The sequence below is a fragment of the Zea mays genome, chromosome 5, assembly GCF_902167145.1.
Source record: "Zea mays cultivar B73 chromosome 5, Zm-B73-REFERENCE-NAM-5.0, whole genome shotgun sequence".
Taxonomy (NCBI): Eukaryota; Viridiplantae; Streptophyta; class Magnoliopsida; order Poales; family Poaceae; genus Zea; species Zea mays.
In genome coordinates, this window is record NC_050100.1 from 112,109,189 (window position 1) to 112,123,659 (window position 14,471).

At 48.5% G+C, this 14,471-nt stretch overlaps 1 protein-coding gene across 1 annotated transcript; it reads left to right on the plus strand.

Moving 5' to 3' along the window:
- The first annotated feature begins 4,738 nt into the window (after positions 1 to 4,738).
- Positions 4,739 to 7,293, plus strand: LOC100304290 (uncharacterized). Its single transcript, NM_001165732.1, has 2 exons — positions 4,739 to 5,880; positions 6,930 to 7,293. The coding sequence occupies exons 1-2, from the start codon at positions 4,972 to 4,974 to the stop codon at positions 6,936 to 6,938; spliced, it is 918 nt and encodes a 305-aa protein (NP_001159204.1). The 5' UTR covers positions 4,739 to 4,971; the 3' UTR covers positions 6,939 to 7,293.
- Positions 7,294 to 14,471: the final 7,178 nt, after the last annotated feature.

Sequence of the window (14,471 nt, forward strand, 5' to 3'; positions counted from 1 at the left end):
CCCTGGAAGTTTCCAGCGAAAGCTTTGACCAGGTCGTCCCAGTCGGAGATCTGCGCAGGAGGCAGGTGCTCCAGCCAGGCTCGGGCGGCGTCGGAGAGGAACAGGGGAGGTTGCGGATGATGAGATTGTCATCGTCTGTTCCAACCAGCTGACAGGCCAGCCGGTAGTCCGCAAGCCACAGTTCCGGCCTCGTTTCCCTCGAGTACTTAGTGATGGTAGTCGGGGCTCGGAACAGGGTCGGGAACGGCGCCCGTCGTATGGCCCGGCTGAAGGCTTGCGGACCACGCGGTTTGGGCGAGGCGCTCCGATCCTCCTCGCTGTCGTAGCATCCCCCACGCCTGGGGTGGTAGCCTCGGCGCACCTTCTCGTCGAGGCGGGCTCGACGGTCACGACGGTGGTGCTCGTTGCCGAGGCGACCCGGGGCCGCAGGCATTGCGTCCCGCGTGCGCCCGGTGTGGACCGAGGCTTCCCGCATGAATCGGGAAGTCGCTGCGCGATGCTCCGGGGGGCACCCTTGCCTTCGGGAGGCAGAGCTCTCGGCCCATCGGACCGCGACATCCTCCAGGAGATTCTTGAGTTCTCCCTGGATACGCCGCCCCTCGGTGGTGGATGGCTCCGGCATCGCTCGGAGTAGTATTGCCACTCTAGCCAGATTCCGGCCGACCCCACTGGAAGCCGGGGGTAGCCTTGCCCTGGCATCGTCAGCGATACGGTGCTGGACGTCCCGGGCCTGATGACGCACTTCTCCAGCGAGTGCTCGGCCTGCCCACTCCTGCTCGATGTTTTGCCGGAGCTGCACAAGTTGTCCTGCTTACTCGTCGAGCTTGGCCTGCATCTCGCGGATTTGCTCGAGCTGTGTGTCCTGACCCCCACAGGGACTGGGACCTCAGCTAGCTCCCGCAGGATGTCAACGTGAGGCGTTGGCCCAAGAGGATCGTCGTCCTCCGGCATACCAAGGTGGTTGCCTTCGTCGTGACCCCCTAGATCGACGTGGAAACATTCTTGACTTGGGCCACAACCCTCGTTGTCAAGGCTGTGGCCATCATCGGAGCAATCGGAGAGGCAGTAGTCTCGCATGGCACTAGGATTACCGAGCCCGGAGAAATCCCAACCAGAGTCAGACTCGTCTTCTTCCTTGGAACCCGGGGGCCCGTAGGTCGAGACGGTCGTCAGTCGGTCCCAGGTTGACCACATATGGTACCCCAGAAGGTTAGGATATGCCTTTATGAAAGCGCTCACCGAAGCGGGGTCACTTGGTGGATCGAAGCTGAATCTAAAAGGCACAAGGTGGAAAATGGACGGAACATCTCGATCGATGGACGGTGATGAAGCCGCGTCGGGGACGGACTGCATCGTTATCTCAGGTACGAGGCTAACGCCCAGCAAGCCCTCCACGAGAGTGCTGGCGTCATCTGTCCGCTTGGGGTTGGCACGTTGCGGGGAAACGACACTCGTCGTCATCTCAGGCGCGAGGTCAACGCTAGACATGTACCTCGCTGGGGTGCCGGCGTCGTCGACTCGCTCGACAGCTGACGAGATGCCGCCTCCTGCCTAGCGACGGTTGCCCCACCTCCTCCTCCTGCGGCGAAGAAGGCGACGGGACAAACCCGGATGCTGTTCTTCCACCACGGGGGGAAGACGTCGTCGAGTTCGCCACCGCTGGGCGAGCTGACGGTCGTTGTCGCTGTCGCGCTGCGGGGGAAGGAGTACCATGTCGTAGCTGCCGTCGAGGGACATGAACTCGAGGCTCCCGGAGCGGAGCAGTGTCCCGGGCTGAAGAGGTTGCTGGAGACTACCCATCTGGAACTCAACGGGAAGTTGTTCGTCAACACGCAGCAGGCCCCTACCTGGCGCGCCAACTGTCAGCGTTTTGACCCCGGGGGTCCCTAGACCGACGAGTAAAATTGTCGTTGCGTGTCCCAGCCTAGATGGGTTTGCGCGAGATGGAACACAAGGGGGGAAACCGCGGCTCGTGTTATCCTACGCTAGGGGATGCGCTTGCAGTAGGGGTTACAAGCGTTCGCGAGGGAGAGAAAGAGAGAGTGCGAGCCTGTTCGTCAGCCCGTCCTCCCGCGTGACCTTCCCGCATGAGGGCCCTGGACCTTCCTTTTATAGATGCAAGGAGAGGGTCAAGGTGTACAATGGGAGCGTAGCTTTGCTCTAACGTGTCCGGCAGAGAGGTGCCAGAGCCCTGTGTACATGCCAACGTGGCTGTCGGAGAGGTGCTAGAGCCCTGTGTACGCGGCGCCGTGGCCGTCGGAGGAGCGCTTGAGCCCTGTAGAAGCACAGCTGTCGGGGCTGCTGGGACCTTGTTGACGTCTCCTTGGTTCCGTAGGGGGCTGAGAACCACCGTCGTCATGGACGCACGCGGGGAGTCATCATTACTTGTTACCGGGGCGAGCCTGGATGGCACGTCGGTCTTGTTCCCCCATAGCCTGAGCTAGCTAGGGGTAGGGTAATGATGTATCCCCCGTGGCGTGGTCGGTCCAAGCCCAAGGTCGGGCGAGGCGGAGACTCCTCCTGAGGTCGAGCCGGGGGTCGGGCGAGGACGCGATTCCTCCTGGGGTCGAGGTTGAGGCCGAGCCCTGGGGTCGGCGAGGCGGAGACCACCTTCCGAGGCCGAGGCGGGGGCCGAGCCCTGGGGTCGGGCGAGGCGGAGACCTCCTCTTGAGGCTGAGGCCCAAGGTCGGGCGAGGCGGAGCTTCCAGTTGCGCCTGAGGCTGAACTTAGCTGTCGTTATTCTCACCCTAGCGGGTGGCACAGCAGTCAGAGCGGGGCAGGCAGTGCTGTTTTCCTGTCAGGTCGGTCAGTGGAAGGGCGAAGTGACCGCGGTCACTTCGGCCATGCCGACTGAGGAACGTGTGTCATGATTTGGCCAAGGTTGCTTCACAACGAAGCATGCCCGAGCTGGGCTTCGGTCGAGTCGAGGGTGCGCCTGTTGCTTGAGGAGGCCCTCGGGCGAGGCGTGAATTCGCCTGGGACTACTGTTCCCGCCCGAGGCTGGGCTCGGGCGAGGCGAGATCGCGTCCCTTGAGTAGACGGAGCCTTGACCTGAATTGCGCCCATCAGTCTCTGCAGCTTGCGCTGATGGTGGTTACCAGCCGTGTTTAGGAGTGTTGGGGGTATCCCTAATTACGGTACCCGACAAATACTGACGTGGAAACCATAGCGGGTGGCTTTGTACTAAGGATATTTTGTGAAAGCCTCATAGTGGATCCCAAGCCATTCACCTAGGCAGTGTTTATAGGTCCGCTCAACCTAGGCTAGATGGGATACACGACTTGTGGATAAAGTTATACCACCTCTGCAGAGTGTAAAACTGATATGTCAACCATGCTCACGGTTAAGAGCAACCTGGTCTCTCACATGATAATTGAACTTAAAGATGGAAAATAAATCGTGATCCGATGATCTACCATCGGTTTGCTTAAGTGATTTCACTTAAGTGTTTTGTGATATAATTTTATGGCTTTGATTAATTGGGATATCTGGGACACACTTATTAGTAAGACATGTGTTGCTAATAAAATATTGACCAACTAAAATGCTTACCGCTTATCCATAGCCTACCTTGTTAACTTTGCAATATTTCCCCCACTTGCTGAGCCCCGACCATAAGTGAGCTCACCCTTGCTAATAATTTGATCAGAAGGTGATGACGAGGACTTTGCATGTAACGTTGATGAATTTTGAGTCTAACGATGTAACACCCTAGGTGTTTGCCTTAAATTAAACAGCAATTATAGACCCATAAGAGAAATATAATTTTTGATAACAATCTATATATATCGTGTTCCTCTCTGTTTTTCAAGATTAATCAAAAGATTTCACCAAGTCCGGAAATTTACCATTCTCTCGAAATGTCTAGTATCTTGAATTGTTTGAGAAGCGAATGAATTTATAATTTTGGATCATGCTCGTTACCCAAAAATCATGCACACGATTAATAAATGGGAACAATTTTCACTGCGCTGTCCTCAGTAAAGAAATTAAGGTGTTCTGATGTTAGACATATGTTTGTCTGGTTTCAACTGAAGCAAACCCCATTTGAATATCAAAGTCGATGTTGTTTGGTTTGGTCTGTTTGATTCTGGCATTGATCCGAGTACTTGGTTAGTAAATGAATTTATCGTACCTCAGTCATGTTAAGAGTTGTTCCATATATCATCACCAATGTCGCCTTGATTCAACTAAATTAAACTTCGACTAAAATATCAAATCCGATATCGTCTGGTTTAATCCGTCTACATCTCGCTTCTATGACGATGCTGACATCATCTCCGAAGGGATTTCGATTGCGATGCCACGTTCGGCTCGCGTAGTTCAAAATTTATTTATTTCTTAAGTATCGAGGCTGGTGCCGGTTTAAAATTAATCAATTAAGGCGAATTGGAAAGGTCATCCAAGTATTTCGCTCTTGTTCGAGCGATCTCTACGAATTCGGTAGAGACACTACTAGGAGCAGGCTGTTTAGATAAATCGAACACGAACTAACCGAAACTAGAATAATTGTTAGCCGATCATGTTTTCTACCTCAAAGTCAAGTAAATAATATGTGTAACCCAAGTATACATCTTATCAAGCTTAAATTCTAATATTCTGAAATTCCTTTTACTAAATGAAATATCTTCTTCTGATACTTGTTTTCCCACCGCTTCCTCCTTTTGTTTTATTCTGAGCCGCCGTTTTGTTTAGATATTTATCTTGGCCGCACAAGCTCCAGCCGTTCCTAGCGTCATCCACAGCAGGTCGTTGCTCCGTCTGCTCCCTCCGTTCCAACTCTCCCTCTAACCTCCAGCTCGCCAGCACCCTCAGCCGTCGCAGGTTCCCTCCCATGGCGCCCAGCTGAGCATCTTCTTCCCCACCTCTTGCCGCCCACGTGCCATTCCCTGGAAGGTGCTCGCGCGTCCTCATGTGCTTGTCAGGGACTCCGGCATCTAGATTCTGACTCCATGCCGGCGCTGCCCTCTCATGCTCGCCGAGCTGCTCTCAAATGGCTGCTCACGAGTTTCCCCCAGCCCCGTCAGCTTGCCGGTCTCCATCTCAGCGCGTGAGCTCCTCTACAGGGCTCAACAGCCGCCGTTCTGCGCCACTAGACCACGCCCAACGCATACGCAGTCCGTCGCTGGGACTCCATCAGCGCTGATGTCGTTCTTCTTCGTCAACATCCACCAGCCAGCGCCCATCCTCGCCACCAACCACACTCGCCCGGATCCGCGACTCCCTGGTACCAGCCGACCGTCCCTGTGCCCCACGCCCAGATCGACCTGGCCCCATGCTCGACTGCTCGTTGTCCAATCCATCCAGGCATCAACGTCGACATATGCTCCTCTGCTGCTCACCTGGACTGAAGCTGCCAAGCTGTCGAACTCCATCGCGCCCCTCCGTTCAGGCCGCGCCCTGCTCGGCTTCTCTGGTGCACGCGCAGTTCATCGGCCAAGTCCCCTCACCGGCATCCTCCACAGCTCGCCCTACCACGCCGATGCCCTTCCCTATTTAGCCGTTCGTCGAGGTCGCCAATGGCCTTCATCAATGCCGCACCTGCTCCGATCTCATGTAGCTCGGTCCAACTGTGCATCGCTACCACTCTTCTGTCCATGGAAATCTGCTCCACCGGGCCGCACCTCACCTGCGATGTCGTGCACACCAAGCCGAAGTGTCGTCGCTGCTCATACTTCGTTTGTCGGTCACCATGGGCATGCCCTACAGTTGCGTTTCTTCCCCAGCGTTGGCCGCCATTCACAGCACTCGGCCTCAGGTCTTCGAGCTCCCAAGCCGACCTCCTTCATTAGTCTCAAGCTCCGCCCCTTCGTGCTCGACGTAAAGCCTGAACCGAATGTCATCGCCGTTTCGCAATTGTCAAGTCAAAATTTAGTCATGGTAAGCTGATTTATAATTTCTGTAAGTTGATTTGATGATTGGATTAACTAGACTTGTTAGTCTAATAATTCTTGTGTTTAGCAGGCGCGTCGTGTTAGTGTTAAATGTTTGCCAAAATACCTCAGCACCTCCGGTAACGTGATCGTGTGAAATAATTGCGTATTATGGTACAGCATAGGTCTAAAATGCAGGATTTACGAAGAGTTTTTAGAGGATGTATAAGTTAAGTGTGTGTAAATTAGTTCGTCATTTACGATGAGTGGTCAAGTTAATAATGTTAGAAGGATAGATTTAGTGTTTCCAACATTTAGCTGGTATGTGTCATTAGTGTTGTTATGGTGAGTTTAGTTTGTATAGTGAAGTCGGTGCTCTATTTTAGTATTTAGGATACTCTACGTTTATTGATCGAGTTCTTGTCTTAGGTAAATGTTAATGGTTACTCTTAAGTATTTGGAAGCGACGCTAGTATCGACAAGCTAATTTTAATTAAATTCCAAAAAAATCCCATGCTCGAAAGTGTATATAAGTATTTTAGGTTCCTGGATTTCTTAGTCGTGGTCTTGTAGAGATTTATAATCCTCGATAATACTCTACTCGATAGACATAGAATAATGTGATGTTCATATAATTAGCATGTTATGCAATATAGTTTGGTCCAGTGGTTTAGAAACTTGATGTGCTTCTATCCTTATTCCAAAATTAGTTTAAGACTAATGATTCTAAGTTTGTTAGTCTTCTGGTGTTGAACGTTAGTTAAGGGAAGTAGAGTGTGGGTATAGCTTATCGTTTTCGTGATGTTCTAACTAGATCTAGTTAAACTGGAAGAACACGACTGTTGTGTGTTTAGTTTGTTGTTTTGTGATGTATGAGCTACCTTCGAATAGGTTGGAAAAGCGTAATTATTATAATTAGTCTTATGTCGCTAGCTAGTATTTGCTTGTGATTGATTCTAATGCTTTGTTATAAGTGTTTCATCATCTTCGGTGTAGATTATATGTCTTATGCTATTCCTCTGTATATTCATTCATGTGCATTATGCATTTCATTAGATTTGCTAGTTGATCACGTGATGCGTGGCACAAGAGCCGAGGCGAGCCCAAGATGATGTAACGGGTGGGCTACTCCACAAGGTAATGTTGGTGGATCAACCTAAAGATGGATAAATCAAGCAAGTGCTCGCCTAAGAGATGTTTGGATCAAGCGCTAGGATGTGAGATGCTCGCCAAGTGGACGTCATCTAACAAACACTAACCTAGTGTTATTCCAGGCAAGCCCCAGTGTATTATCCCTTTTCCTTGTTGTTTTAAAATCTTTATCACCTTATATGATGCATTAGGTGATAGGAGTTGTGTGCTAAACAATTTATGCATTCCCTTCCTTGGAAACCGATTACCATTCCTTGTTACCTGATTTACTTAAAAGTTTTCTGATGCTTAGCCTTGCTTTAGAAAACAAAATGTTTTGTTTTAAACAAAAGGTGATGCTTCATATTGGATGGGAATTTTTACAAAGAAAAGACTTGTGATGGTGAATCCATCATGCCCATGATGGGTTTAACATCTGAAAAGATGTACCTCTGTCAGGTACCAAACTTTGGGTTTTAAATAATAAAGACGAGACTGGGCGCGTGACTTGTATGAGAAGGAAGTCTCGGTGTAGTGTCTCTGTCTGAGTCGCTTAAGGACCGAGCCGATGTAGGCCTGGTGACTGAGGACCTTTTAACTGGCCATATGCCTCGTCATGGGTAAGCTTTGCCTCGATCGGACCATTACCAGAAAGGCCACCACGCAATGAGAGTGGAGAGATGGCGAGAGTATCGTGCACCCTCCGTGGCAAGAGGTTGGACGGTGGAGTATTTGTGCACTCGGTTGGCGTGAACCCATTCTAGTCTTGAGAAAACCGGTGGCGAGTTGACATATGCAAGGGTTAAGTGCTACATATGTCGTGTGGTTGGAGATCCCCAGCTAGGTATTAATCGATTCGGATCACCGTTACTTCTCGAACATGAAGACTTGGTCACTAACTTACACGTAGCAATCCAGCAAACTGAAGGGATGATAAAAGATGGCTAGTATAGGCCAAGTGCTTGATCTAGGATAAAAGAAATCTAGATACAGGTAACTACTTGACCTGATAAGTAAAATGAATTCTTAAGGATCCACTCATAGTAAGCTTTTCTGCAAAAAGAGTCTTTGAATCTTGATAAGCTTTACCTTGATTTCCAAAAGCTAGCATATCCTTGAGAGTATTTTTCCTTAGATGGGTGAGACTTGCGAAAGTACACTACGTACTTAGGGTTTTCGAACCCATGTTATTGTAGGCACTAGATTTGTGCTGCTGTGGATGGTGCTAAGCGCCGGTGGGCATGACCTTCTTATAGGTTAAAGTAGCTCTTCTATACTTCTTATTGAGGATTGTCATTGAGCTAGCATATAATTCAAACTTATAAATAATTTATAACATTTCAAAGTATATTTTTTTGAATCACTTTTGTAATCACTTTGATAAATATAATGTAAATTTGTTGTAACTTGTAACTTTTTGTAATAAAGAAATTCCAATGCAAATGTTGGTGTGTGATTTGTGTTTACTTAACCTTGCGATCCTGGTTGTAAGTGGTTTATCCGGGGTCCTTGGGACACTCGGACGGATCCAGTTAAGTTGTTTGGTGCACATGCATAGTCGTCTGAGGTCTTTGACACAAGGTCAGGTGCATGTGGGCCTAATAACTTGGGAGGTTCTGTCGCAAACGATGCGCCAGTCACCTTCCTGTGGAAGAGTGTCCATGTTTAATTACGCCGTATTTTGATTATAATACTTGTTAAGATACTATGTCCTGGATGATGTAATAAAGTTACTCTACTCCCTTTTACGCCTTTATTGCATTGTGTTTTGATATATTACACTTGTGACATCAACATATGTGTGGAAAATGGATCCTGGCCCACATATGCTATGCATCCGGTTTTTCCCCCAGAACCGGGTGTGACAAATAGTCTTTATAAAGATTTCCAGAGGTCATAGTCACACGTTAGGTTTCTCCAGTTTGATAAACACAGTACCTCTCCACACAGAAAGGGTGACTAACAAAAGCAACACGAAATAACCTCGACTCCTAGCCTCGGTGGAGCAATTACTATGCCCGGACCCCATTGACAACATGACGACGAAGCCGACTACATCTCAAGTTCCCCTAATTAATCAGCTAAGGGCGTCCCATACCATCCTCATGGTTGTACTATTTTCCCGAGTGGTCATCCAACGAACAGGTCCTTACGAAGAGGTACTCGGGAAACAACCTGAGTCCCCTAAAGTATCACAAGTTCATCAACACAACCAAGATATCATCATTGTATCATAAATATTCTCGTCATGTTCATTGATTAAAGTAAAGAAATAGCATGATACTAATCATAATATCCAATTCCCAAAGGATATCCAAGGAGAGGAAAAACAGAACACTAGTCAATCCTTAGGTTGATCGTGGTATGCGGGACAATGAATTATAAAGTAAGTAGGATATAATGGGTCAGAGGACACTTGCCTTCACCATGTTGCTGCTCAGGGAAGTCTCCAGCAACACACTCAGGAACCACGGACTGCTCGTTGTCTACACAAAGGAATCATCCTTCAACACACTTGGGGAATAACAAAAGAACAGTACACCAAACATATGCAACAGAGTAAACACAGGCTTCATAGCAACGTAAAGACACACTGGTGCATTCTAGGTTTGGGTTAGGTCACTTTGCGAGGTGGTATATTGTTCTCTATCTAGGTCTATCTTAAACAATTACTTACTTAATAAAGTTATTCCAGGGGTGGGATCGTACATTAAATGAGGTTGGGTCTACAAGGTTAGGCACCTGAACATTCATTAAGGATTTTACCTTTATTTTATTTCTAAAAAGGTTTCTATAGCCTTACCCTAACCTAGAGACCAACTATAAAATTGAAACATGGAAACAGTGGATGCACATAATTTAAACAGATAGAAAATATTATAATGAACATTTTGCAATTTGAACCACCCAATTTTGAGTTCATATGACAAAGTTATGAATTTTGGAAGTTTTAGAATTTTAAAACCCTAATTTATATGAATTTTGTGATTAAAATAAAGTCTAGGGGTCTCTCTGCAAGAAACTAGGGACTCAGGCGAAAGAAATTGTAACACCCTCAATTTGGGGATATAAAATTTCTTCTCTAAATGTCTACCATATTCAGGTGTTACCTCTTGTCTTTCTCTCTAGAATTCCTCTCTCTTTCTTTTGATTAGAGTTATGTCAATTAGGTGAGGGATTAACTATTTATTTTATCAAAACCTATGTGGGTCATGAAATATTGCATCATGCTGAGCCTAAATTATTCTTTTGGTTGATGCACATGTTGAATTGGTTTGAATTTGAATTTAGTTTGAATTTGATTTGAAAACCATAGAGGAAATAAAAATAAAAGCAAAAAGAAATTCGGAGAAAATAGAAAAATGGAATTCAGCCCGTGAAGCCTAGTCCAGCCCAACTAGGCCGCGCGCGTGCGCCCGCTTCGCCTGACAGGTGGGTCCCACCTATCAGCGATGACCCGCGTCCGCAAACTCGCTCTCTCTCCCTCCCTCTGCCCGGTGGGGCCGATTTGTCGGCGCCGCTTCCCTCGCATGTGTGCGCCCACTCTCTCTCTATGCTGCGGGCCCGCCTCATTAGCGCCACGAACTGTTAGCCCGCTTGCTCTCTCTCTCTCTCTCGCTGCGCGGTGGGCCTGCCCTGTCAGTTTTGTCTTCCCCGCAACCGCCACTGACCCACGTCCGCGCATTTGCCGTGGAGACCGCCCAGGTCGCCTGCCCATGCACCCCAGCTCCCTTTTGAACCCCGTTCGCACCCGCTCTCTCTCCCCTGCCTCATTTCGCACAAGCTCGCCCTCTCTCGCGCTCTACCATCGCCACTCGCACTCGTCGGAGATCCACGACCGCGCTGCCAAGCCCGCTAGAAGTCGGGCCAAGCCACCTCGAGCTCCATCCCGAGGTAACGAACTCGCTCTCGTGTCCAGTTTATCTAAATTTCGCCATGCTTTAAATATTTTCAGCCAAGCTCGAGTTTGGCCACGCTGGTTCACCGCGCTCGCGCGAAGACTAGTCGATTTAGCCTCGCGTCGTGCCCCTGTGTTGGTTAGTGGAGTTCCCCTTACCATGCCAAAGCTAGTCCAGGCCATAGCATGCCCAAAACCCCCTCTTCGCGGTCGGAATTCCTCGTCGGAGTTACCCAACCTGCCCAGAGCACCTTCCTACGTCGTTCTCCCATCTCCGGTCCCATTCTCGTGACCGGAGTCCCAGCAATGAGTTCGTCGGACCTTCGTAGCCCATTTCAGCCCTCACCGACGACCCTAGATCCCCCGGCGACCGCGTCTACCTCGTCTCCGGTGACTTCACTACTGCGGAGAGGGCAACAAAGGTCACCGAGCTGCAAAACCCCGTGCACCCCATCGCAACCGTCCGTCCCAGATCTAACGATTCGGATCTGCTGATATCGGTCCGTGACTACACGCTCTGCCCCTAGGCCCCTGTAACACCCGGATTTTTAGGGGTCCAAAACCCGGGCGCTAACATAAACACCAGGTATGCTGGGACCAAGTCTCACACATATGATGTAAAGTGGCACATGATCGAATGTCACATCTTTATATATAACAGGAGTTCTATACAAAATAAATAATTACATTATAAGGAGACAACGGTCCAGCAACCCAAAGTTGACTGGGAGACGACGACCTAGACCACTCACGAACTCATCGCAGCATCCTCCATGAGCATCATCCTGCAGTACCTGATCTTGACCTGTGGTGTATGTGAGACAGCAAGAGTGAGCTCACATACGTTCATCGCTCAACAAGTTGTGGGGAATAATGTGCATGAACTCGCCAAAGATGGGAGCTCACGTGAAGTGTAAGGCTTACCAAAGGAGATGGTTAGAGCTGAGCATTGCTTTTAAAGTTGGTCAAAATTTTATTAGCAGTTACTAAGTATAAGTAAATACCAACCCAATTAAGTAGTAAAACAAAAGTAATAACATCACCTGCGATGCAATGCATATGACAAATTGAGTTTAAGTTCCATAATTTAATCATGTGAGGGTCCGAGCTGCTCATGACCGTGAGCACGGCTAGTATACCAGTTTTACACTCTGCAGAGGTTGCGCATCTTTACCCACAAGTCATGTTACCCATCTGCCAAGGGATCGCGACTTCCCATACACCTCTACCGAGGAGGCGAGGCAGGGTAACACTACGAGGCCTTTACAAAGTTCCACTAGCTTCAGAAAACCCGCTACAGTTTATAGGAAGTTCCAATGCAGGAATCCCTTGCAGGACCGCCATCGCAGCAAAATCCTCCCGAGGGCCTCCCTACACTGACCACTCCCCTACTGCCCTTGCCCCTTTCGGGTAAGGTAGTCCTCCACTAGCTTTCCTAATTAATCAGCCAAGGGCGTCCCATTAAACCCTTGTGGTAGCACTGTTTTCCCGGGTGGTCGCTCCATGTTCCAATTAACATAATGATCTTATCATGAACGATAAATAACAACGGATAACAAAAGTATAATCATGAGTAATGTATCTTCATACCCAAAACCACATAAAGCACTAGCAAGTACTACCCAAAAAGTTCAGTGGTAAACAAGGTATAAAGATAATCAAACTAGGGTAACCTATTGGGTCCCATCAAAATTAACCTATGCAGATCATTATGATTAATCAGAACATGAGTAGGTAAAAAGAAGTGATCAAGGGCACAACTTGCCTGGGACTTGAGATTTCAGGTACCAACTTGCTCTTCAGATGACACGTGTCCTCACCGCTAAACGTAGCAATACAAACAAACATGTATAGGCAAAATTAACATCACACCAAACATAACAATAAACTGCGTAATAATAATCTACGCGAAGCTACGAGACTAACGCAACTTGAACGGATCAAATCGTAATCATAGATTTTAAGTTATGAATTTCTAAAGATTTTATTGTACTTGATATGGGATTGATTAAGAGATCAATTTTATTATTATTTTCATGTAAAAACAGAGGCAATATATGATAAACAACATTTTTACAAAATTATAGAGACTGAAATGGGTCAATTTGGACCAAGTATGCATTTTATATAAATTAAACAAGTTCTAGCATTTATTTTTACACTAAAAAGTATTTTCCTAATGAATTTATCTGATTTTCTAATTATCTGGACTGAGCGCACCATTACCAGAAAGTCCAGGGGCCTAACACGTAAATTTTCTAAGACTCAGTGAACATCGCCCATGGACGGCGGGTTCATTTTCAAGTTAACGAGGGGCTCTTATGCAAAAGAACCAGCACGAAGAGGTATCCTCAACTTCTAGCCGTTGGATCACGATCGACGGCCCGAAGAGTTACACGCCCAGATCTAATCTGCGCCCTCCGCAATCGATCCAACGGTACAGATTCCATCGCCCGAAGCGGTATCCGTCGTCTAATCCTAGTGGTCCGCGACCAGATCAACGGCCAGAAATGATTTCCTTGTGAACAAACATGTCAGACTAAATCATCACCTCCCATCAGTGAATCAACGGTTATTGAGTCGTCTTCACCCCTGGCTGTCAACACGGCGGCGCCAGACTTCCCTGCGGCAGAGCGTGGCCGGAGAGGCGCCCCGAGGGTTCCCCCATGCATCGAATCGAGTGCTAATAGGCGTAATAGGGATAGGGGACAACATCGTGGCGAGGGAGATGGTTCTCACCGAGGGAGAAGGCGGGTACGAGGACGGCCACGGCGCGAGTGACACTGCGGCGGAGAGTAGATCGTTGTGGACGAATCCCCAGTCTCCCCGATGAGGATCTGGGGGTCTTGGAGCCCCCGCGGCTGCTTGAGCTCGACGTCGCAGCAATTTAGCAGAACCGCGAGCAGCAGCGAAGGTCCAAGCGGCGACCAGCCACGAGCTCGATGGCGGCGGCAGACTCCTCCCCAACCCATCCTGCGCAGACACCCGATTCTCCCATGGTGGTTGGCTCGGCAATGGCTTGGGTACCGGGCGGGGCTCAGGTTTTATAGGCGCGGTGATCCGGGGTTTGTTGCGCTCGGTCTGCGGAAATCACGCGCGCGCGGAGGTTGTTGCGCCAGCTCCGCGTTCGGTTCTAGCAGAGTCCACGCGAGGGGGAAGAGACGGTCCTGACGATCTGGGCCCACCTGTAGGTGACTGGAACGGAGTCCGCGCGGGTAGACAGTGGCTGACCTGGTGGGGTCCACCTGTCGGCGCATGGAGTTAGGTGGGCTAGGGATTGGGCCGAGAAGTGCAGATTTGGCCCAAGAAGCCAACATGTTTCATCTTTTCCCTTTTCCTGTTTTCTATTTTGTTTTCTAATTCAAAACAAATTCAAATATAATTTGAATTCTCAATTCAATTAGAATGCATAGTCAATAAATTCCATCATGGCTTGAGGTTATTCTTTCTATTTATATTATTTATTCATTTATTTAGGCAAATGCAACATACATATATTTCCTCTCAAGCATATATTTTAAAGGTGCGGCTAGTTTTAGAGGTTTATATAAATAACCTAATTATTTTAG